This window comes from Mandrillus leucophaeus, unplaced genomic scaffold (assembly GCF_000951045.1).
Source record: "Mandrillus leucophaeus isolate KB7577 unplaced genomic scaffold, Mleu.le_1.0 Scaffold1220, whole genome shotgun sequence".
Lineage (NCBI taxonomy): Eukaryota > Metazoa > Chordata > Mammalia > Primates > Cercopithecidae > Mandrillus > Mandrillus leucophaeus.
In genome coordinates this window covers 15,849-25,343 of record NW_012100544.1, presented here as the reverse complement: position 1 = coordinate 25,343, position 9,495 = coordinate 15,849, and the positions used below count along the sequence as shown (strand labels likewise).

At 37.0% G+C, this 9,495-nt stretch overlaps 1 protein-coding gene across 1 annotated transcript in view; it reads right to left on the bottom strand.

The window, feature by feature from the left end:
• Positions 1 to 9,210, bottom strand: part of LSAMP (limbic system-associated membrane protein) — a 236,872-nt gene extending 227,662 nt beyond the window's left edge. The window contains exons 1-2 of the mRNA XM_011971454.1: positions 9,174 to 9,210; positions 607 to 810 (exon numbers count right to left, since the gene is read on the bottom strand). Coding sequence (XP_011826844.1) covers positions 607 to 810; positions 9,174 to 9,210 — 241 coding nt within the window. The remainder of the gene's footprint in view (positions 1 to 606; positions 811 to 9,173) is intronic.
• Between the last annotated feature and the right edge of the window lie 285 nt (positions 9,211 to 9,495).

The window sequence follows — 9,495 nt, the reverse complement described above, 5'->3', positions numbered from 1 at the left end:
ACCACTACTACTAACAATGTAATTAATAGCTAACTTTAATTAAACATTTATTATACATAAAACCCAACATAGAGTATTTAACAAATATTACTTCAATAACTTCTTACAATAAAGCAATGATATCCTATGAAGTTTTTATTTATGGTGGGAAACTGAGGCATAGAGGGGGCTAGGTGAGGGGCAGAAAATGAGTTTCAATCCCAGCCAATTCTGGGCCTTTGCTCATAGGCACTACTTGATTGCAACTTCATCTTCACAACCCAGGCTACCAGATGGCTGAAAACAACAGAAATTAGTTTTTGGTGATGTGAGAAATGAGTCCCCAAGGGCAAGCTGTACTGCCGTCTGACTTCCTTCATTAGTGTTCAGGGTGGCAACATTAGATCACACGTCGGTAGGCTTAAGTGGGGAGTGAATTACTCACAAATTTCATCACAGAGGTTATGCACTGATTACAAATAGCAGGGTTTATAGTCTGACTGTGAATTTCTTCTTTTTTACTCACTTGTTTAGGCTGTCCCTGAGAAAGTATGTGTCTGGGGGAAGGAGGAGGACAAAAGAGCATGAAGGAGTTCAATAATGAATTTTATCTTTTCTCATTCTTACTGCCCATTAGGGACTCTGTGTAGTGACGAATAAAACAGGAACATTTTCTGCTTGCAGAAGCAAGCACCTGACAGCCAAACGATCCCTGCAAATCTTCATTAGGAGACACTGATGGTACTTGGGCAACTGACTGGTTCAGAGTGTGACACGGAGGAAGCAGGATGAGGACTCTCTCCACCTCAGCATTCCACTCTTGTAGGGCCTCTGGGTAGGGGACCGGTCATTACAAGTCAAACCCAAGGGCAGCAGACTGTAGCTGATTCCAAATATTTAGCAATCTCTATTTACAGAGTTCCTAATCCTCCTTTTGGCTATTGGGGTTAAGGGTCGTTTTCTCAAATTCACACACTGTCTTGCAATATGTTCTCACAGACTTTTGCAGTGAAAACCTGAAAGATCATATATATTTTACAGGGAAGAATATCAGGCACAGAGAAAAATGATGGCTTGTTAAGGACGAGCCCATCAAGAACTATGGCTGGACTTAGAATTCAGAGCTCCTGAATGTCCGATTGTTCCATTGTTTGGAGTTCACAGTTACTAACTCTCAGATGAGTAGGCTAGTGCTCTGAACATCTTCAAAACAACTGCAATGAACTATAAATCAATGATAGTGTTTCAGAACAAAATGTGGACATACTAGGTGCCATCCTCAACAATCCAAAATCTATCACAGAAAGCTATATAGTCATTCTAAGATTCCGCATTACTAAAGTTGTAGTTACATCTGAATTGCAACACAGGACACAGTGTGAGGAGAAGAAATATAGATATGTTGTGATTTTTTTTTTAAGTCTCTATATCCCTAATATAAAACCATGCACATTTATAAAACAGAAAAAAAATCCACAACTAAAAAAAATCCCAGAGAATTACTACCTGTGGTACAATTGACTGACAATCTCTCTCTCTCTTTTAAATAAAAGGACATAGAGCAAAGACTTTGCATTTACATGTCACACCAGTTAAGCCACTTGCTCAATTTCACATACACAGGTACTGATAAAGTTGGGAATAAAATCTAGAATAATTGACTGCAGGGCTATGTTCTGGCCACCAAACCACACTGCATCTCCTAATTAAGGACAATCTATTCAAGTACTGAGTCTCAGAGACTGGAGATAGAGAAAGTGTTCATGCTGAATAGTTAGGAATGTAACCACGTTGTATTCCATGTGCCTCTGGATCACTTTCAGTGGGTCTTACTTCATCATTTGCTTTCCTACTTTTATTTTATTTTGTACTAGCTTCTTCCCATAAGCATGTACATATGATACAGTCTTTTTTGTTGTCAAAAGAAATTTCTCCCTAAACTCTTTTTCACTTCTGTTCTTTTTTTTTTTTTTTCTTTTTTCCTGTGACTTAGCTTTCAGGAGATCCTGAGAACATGTGTCCCTTTTTTATTTTTTATTTTTTCCCACCTTATTTACTTTCAATCTCTCTTTCCAAATCTCTTGAGGGAATTGTCCTACACCACATCGTCATCTTCCATCCACACCTCAACCTTGAGTGCAATCTGGATTCTCTCCTTAACCTCAAATGAAATTACTGTCAGGAAGCTCACCAATTATCATATTGTTTCTAGGTCTATGGACAATTTCTGTTATCTTGTTTTTCTCTGAACTGTTTGGCTCTGTTGATACTCCTTTCAGTTGTTATTTTTTATTTCCCTTGGTTTCTAGGACACCAAATTTAACTGCTTTTCCTCTTATCCTTATAGTCAGCCTTCTCAGATTAACTCTTAGGCTTATCTTGTCCTTTCCTTAACTATCTGTATTTAAGAGTTTGATCACTTACCTCTTTCTTCATCTCAATCTATACATTCATCAAAGGATCTTACCTATTTTCTAGCTTCAGAAGCTAAAGCACCACCTGCAGCCCAGATTTTTTTCATTATTGTTATACCTACATTCCAATGGACTATTCTGTATCTCTACTGTTTGCCTCACAGACACCCAAGATTCAAACTCAGGACTAAAGTCATTATCTTCCTTCCCACAAAACACTTGTGTTTTATTATCTCAGTTAACAGTGTCATCAGGTAGAATTGTCTAAGCAAAAAAAGCAAAGCATCTCCCTTGACTGCCGTCTCCCCTTCACTACACTCATAAAAAATTGATCCTCATGTTCTGTGGTTTATGTCATGTTCTGTGGTTTATGTCATGTATTGAGGATCAATTTTATATTATATGAGTGTGATGTATATACGCATATATATACACGCATATATATGTATATATAAAAATATATATGTATATATACCTGTGTGTGTGTGTGTGTATGTGTGTATATATATATCAGATTCATTCTTTACTCCCAGTCCCTACTCCCACTAACCTTGTTTCAGACATTAACATTTCTTTCTGGGAAGGCCTAAATTACTGAAATGAGAAAATATTAAAAATGGTTTCTTTGTCTCTAGCTTTCCGCTCTTCATGCCCACTGCCACACATTCACCACACTACAATCAGATATTTTTTTCCTAAATTGCAAATGTGAATGTAATATCTCTTGATTAATCTCATTGTCCTCAAGATAAAATCCGAACTTTTAAATATGGTTTAATAGGTCATTCATGATTGGCCCTGCTTATCTCTCCAGCTTCATTCCCTACTCCATTTGCATTGCATCATCCAGTGGCATCAGGCAAATTTTGGCTTCTGGAAGTGCTCTCCTCACACTCTGGCATTTGAGATTATATTTCTTCCTACATGAAATATTCTTCTTTCAACTCTTCATGCAATTACCCTCTTCCCCTTTCAAATTTCAGCTTGTCAGCTTGTCTCCTTACTTGTTTGCGAAAGACTTTCCTGTTGTTCCCCACCCTGCTGCCTCCCACTCTGTTCCTGGATCCACACTGGGTGAAATGCCCTGCTGTGTTCTCACCTCATGCCCCACTCCTGAGGCCATATTGGGTGAAATGCCCTGTGTCTCACCCTCACAGCACTGAACCGTGACAGCCGGGTTACTTACCTGTGCCTTTCACTAAACCATAAGAGCCACACAGTGTTTTCTGAACCACTGAATCTTACAGAGCATGGTGCTTAGAACATAGTAGGTGCTCAAAAAGTGCTTGAAAAAAATTCACTTAGTTTTTCCTAACTTTTTACTTCACTCAAGAAGGGTATCTCACAGAATTTTTGTCAGAAAGGAGTAAGTTTTCATTTTGAATGAGTAAAATGGAGCTCTTATCAATATTTATTTAGCTACCCCTTTAGTCATCTATTTCCCTATCAACTTATTTGACTCTTAATAAAAAACATTAACCATGAGGTAGAGAAGTGTCTGTATATTTCAGGAACATAGCAGCCAAGAAGAACTTGGTGTCTAACTTCCTCAACTACAGGCTTTTTTCTGAGTTTTAGTGTCTTTGTTTCTTTTTCTGTGAGGAGGAAGAAGTAGATAGATAGATATAGATGTACCTTTCTTAGTGTAATAGTTTACTATTTCTTTCCTAGTTTCCCGTAGCCCTCCATAGAATTAAATTTAGATAATCACCAATAACATCAGGTGGCAATTCAAAAATTTTATTCTATTACCCCATAAAATCTTTATAAAAATCCTGGGAAGTAAAATGTATTATTATTATTATTATTATTATTATTATCATCATCATCATCATTATTACTACTATTACTACCATTTCCCACATGCAGGCAAAGGGGACAAAAATGGATAAATATCACATAGCTAATGAATAATAGAGGTAGAACCAAAACCTACAATTTGTATGTTTCACAAACTTTACTCTTCCTCTAGATCATATTCACTTCTGCAAAAGTGGTAGCGATCGTATTTTTTCCTTAGTTTAATTCTCAGTAGGAATGACTGCCTAGAAAGTACTGTTTAATATTACATACCTATTTGAATCAGCAAACGTAAGTTGTTTATTTTTCAAAATCACTGTAATATTGATTTATGCCGAATTCTTGGAACAACATAGTACTCTGTGTAGTGCTTTTTTTTCCTTTCTAGACAATCCCTTAACAATTCTTATTTACAGAATATTAGTGAGATTTATTATATTTTCCTAAATATAATGCCATGAACCATTTATTCAATGTTTTCAATCTATTCAGTTTCAGTGATAACTACATTTGTCTGGATTATTTTGTTTTTCTTACTGATTAATGAGAGCTACTTATATTGTAAGGAATTGACCTTTTGTTGTCATGTAGTCATATTTACAATTTATTCTTCGGCTCTGTCTTTTGTTATGATTATTTTTGTTTTGCTGTAGTTTAAAACTTCCTTGTTGTTGTATCTATTGATCTCTCTTTTGTTATTTCTTCCATTGCTTTCATGCATAAATAATCCTTTTCCAACATAAGAACAGTTAAATATTTATCTCTATTTCTTCTTTTTATTTTAATTGGTTCTTTTTTTATACTGAATTCTTAAAATCATACGAATTTATTTCTGGTATGAGAAATAATCAGTTTTTTCCTCCCTATAATTTTTTAGCCAATGTCTACAATACCATTTGTTGAATGATGTAAAGTGCATACACTCTTTTGGTTTTCAGAATTACCCTATAAAGTGCTACCAACCTGGCCAGCTCAGTATTTCTGGGAAACATGTAAATATAAACATTACTTACCATGCTAACTAATTCAACCAAAATATTTCTAAAATATATAATTAACTTTTTGGATACTATACTATTATGTGTTAATTTTAAAATTTGGATTATTAAATGGGTAATATTCTTTATTGAAATGCACATACATTCTGCATTACAAAATACACATTTCTTTCTTTTGTTTTTCTGAGCGCAGTGGAGCGATCATAGTTCACTGCATCCTCAAACTCCTGGGCTCAAGCGATTCTTCTACCCTGATCTCTCAAAGTGCCGAGATTACAGGCATGAGCCATTGCATTGGGCCTATATACTTTTTTCTATTTAGTAAAAATTGAATGGTGATTTCTGAAATAATGCTAAAATCTAGGTGCATCTAATAATGTAGACTCTCTCAGCTGTGCAATGGCGCAGCCTTAAGTAAGATTATGACACAGTCAGTCTGGCTCTGCCACCTGTTTTTCTGGCCCTCCTTATTGTCTTTGCAGTTCCTTTATCCACCCTCTACCAGATCTCCAGGGTCTGCCCTGACTCTTACAGACCCAGAGTTGACTGTCCAGAGGTGTTTGTACAGTTCTGTAGGTTCACAAATCATCCCTCCTTCTTTTTGTATAAGACTAACATTTCTTATATATGCCAAAAAGTGGAAATGGAGTCAAAGTCAGGGACATAAGTAGAATAGACATATATGATTTACTTGCCGAGAATCCATGCCTCTTTCTTCTGGTAAGACATCCTGGTTTTCCTTTGGAAAAACCACTGCTCACCCACAGCTATTGGTTTGCTGGGACTCTTAATCAAGTGACCAATTCTTGGACAAGGAGTGGGGACAAGACCTAAGCTGTACCGTTCAGACTTCCCCCCTTGGAACCTGGTTTCTATGAGGAATGATTCAAAAGAGGATGAAACTGACTTAATCTCTTGTTGGCAGACTGTGTTAATGGCCCCAAATCTGTACCCTTCCCTCTATCCCTGTCCTTTGTGACATCTATGCCCTCCTACAGAGGGTGACATATACTTTTTCATCCCTGGGGCATGTTACTTGCTTTTGGCAACAGGATGTCAGCATCTGGAACACAAGCATAGTTTTGAAAAGTGCTGGCACCATTGAATTCACCTGTGCTTGTGCCTCTGCCATGGTCACCAGAAGAACATGCTCAGCTGAGCCTCTTCATCCCAGGAGAAGGATGGGAGATGCCAGACAGAATTGTCAGAGAAAATACAGTGTACCCAGTTAAATATAAATTTGTGACAAACAACAAATGCTTTTTTAGTATAAATGTGTTCCAAATATTGCATTAGACACATTTATAAGAAAAATTATTTGTTGTTTACCCCAAATCCAAATTTAACTGGGCATCCTTGATTTTTACTTGTCAAATCTGGTAACCGTAGGAGCAGAGTCACCTCAAGAAATTCAGCCTCAATCAGCTGACTTCCCCACTTGTGCAAAATAAAGAATAAGTATTATTTTATGCTCCTGATTTTGATTTGTTCAGCAGCAATGGTTAGTATACATCATGAAAGGCTAACCACCTAAAAGGACTATTATTCTTCCCTAGTTTTTGCCACTAATTATTTGAAGTTATGGTTTGGATATCCAGAGATACAGTGCTTGTGTACTTGCTGAAGTAAAGTTTTTCTGTTTTCCTTCAATTCTGTGTTATTTCATATTCTTCCAATGGACCACCTGCTTTATACATCAGATTAGCCAGTCAATTTCTATTGCTTAAACCAAAGAATGCTAATTGTTGCAAATTAAGGATCAGCCATAATAGGGGGAAAATTTGAAGAGGGGACTTTCCACAGAGGTAAACTGTTGTCATCTCTGCCTAGATACTCCGTTGGCTTCCACATGCTAGCTTTGTTGCATGTTAAGCATTGGTTGAGTATCTGTCAGTTTGGTTGCTTTAAAATAACCTTAGATCTACAAAGCCATTTAATTCCAGCTGTGAATATTTTAATGCGTTTATCCTTGGTTCCTAACTGAACAACCAACAGAAGGAAACTAATCACTTCCAGAGTAGGAGAGAAAAGTGGTCAGTTGGCTCATTTCCCTAACCTCAAATAATTAGCGGTTATTACTTGTACTCAATTCAAAGTGCCATTTCTAATGGTACAAATTAGCAACGAATTAGTCTCATTAGTTATTGTTCATTCAAAGATGGGGCAAGGTGTATACACTACTGTGTATGTGGTGATGGTGGGGTCTTAAAAAAACACCATCAACTCCCTAATTTTTAACTTTTCTTTGGTACAGCAAGAAGAGCTTAAGCCCTGTTTATTTGCATATGTCACAGGCTATGAAAGAATATGGTGTGTCTATGTAAGAACTGGGTTCAGAAATCTACAGAATGTTTCTTGAGCAGCACTTGCTGTATTTAATAAGCATACTCCCAGGATTCAACAATGAGGGTAAAAATATATAATGCAACACATAAATGCCATCTAGTGAAACATCAAACATCCATCGAACCTGGCATTTGGTTTCTGAAAATGCCACTAAAGCATGTTTTGCTGCATGGTGTGGGAGTTTGCAGGATGGATGACAGGACTGGGAAATGTAGCACAGTGTACTAGATTGAGAGCCGGGGGATTTGTGATCCCACCCAGCCACTAGCTCACAATGCAACAGAATATTCTCTGACATTTGCTTCTGAATCCCCATCATCAGGCACTTTGTAGGTGCTTACCCAATTTTGAGTGAATAAATGACCAAACTATAACAAATTATTTAAATCCTTCTGAGCTTCAGTTTCCTCACCTAGCAATTGGAGGTACAAGGTTAGCATTAGGCAATATTACAGGATTGATATTAGGGTCAAATAAGATAACGCATGTGAACTTGGTCTATCTATAAAGCAGTAAGAGGTCTGACAAATGTACCTATTATTTATTACATACTAAAACTAGCTAATAAAGAAGTGTTGTCTTGAGCCCTCCTAGGATAACATGGTAAAATAGCCCATGCATTTCTGTGGCTAATGGCATTCTAGTTATATTTTTGCAGACTCCATGATTGCCAAAAGTATAGGTAATTACTATAATTTATAATTAATCATTAATTGTGGCATTAAAAATAAATTACCCCAAAGATCTGTATTGAGCTTTTATCTGCTATTATGGAGAGCTCTGCCAGTATGTTGAGCCATTTAATAAATGTCTGGATACTTTATATCTCCAATAAAAAGTGACACAAAGATGCAAGAATATATACCATGAGTGAAATAATTTTCACCATTTTTTTTTAGAAACTTAGCTGACTCTTTTTTTCCAAGAAAAAGCAGCCAAAATTAAATTTTGTCACAATTTTACATAATTTGTCATGTCTCCATAAAAAATTGGTCTTCTTTAATTTGTTGCCCTTGTAAACAACAGATGTTGCCAGGTGTTTTGTGGCTGTCATTGGAGTCTCTGAAGCCTTAGACCTTGTAGTAGAATACAACTGGCAGTGAGAATATCTTTTCCACTAGCACTAGTTCCCACTTCTATTAGGATCCATTTGCAAAGCAAGAAACATCAGCCTGTGGGGTCGGCATTTGAACCACATTCTATCGGAACATGATTTCATTTAGACACAAATTTCATGGGCAAGTAGAAAAAATACAGAAACTATAGCTTCTTTGAGTGTCAGGTGAAGCTGAGGGAAGAAAAAAACTCATTATAAGTATCAGTTACTCAAATGTCTCTGCCAGGAGTGATTACTAATGCTACATTCGTGCCTGCATTAAGTGATGATCCAAATAAGGTAAGAGGGATAATATGCTAACTATTTAGAAGAAAAGATAAAATGTATGCACAAAACAAATCTATGCTAGGTACCGTGTGTGGTAATGCAGTTAACTCAGGGAAACTGGAGCAGGAAGCTAATAGAAATGACATATTAAGACAATGTATGGTCAAGAAAAAGCCATCTTCCTTTAATCCTCTTTTCATCCGACAGGAGCAGTTTCTGAACTGCACATGTAACTAAAAGTTAGTGCCTGACGCTTCAGTGATGTTGTTCTCCGAGATGTAGCCGGCATTTTCGTATGCTGGCTAAGGTTGTAAGCTGGGTAAAGCATACTCTTCTGGGCCTTTGAGCCCTACATTATTACATTCTCAAGTGGCCTTATGAGTCCCAAGCACTGTCCCAGGAAGTCAGATTTACAACAAAACAGTCCCTAGAGACTCATCCAGACAGTTGCCATCATCAAAAAGTGTTGCGGGAAGTCAGGGACCCCAAACGGAGGGAGCGGCTGAAGCCGTGGCAGAAGAACATATATTGTGAAGATTTCATGGACATTTATTAGCTCCCAGAATTAATACTT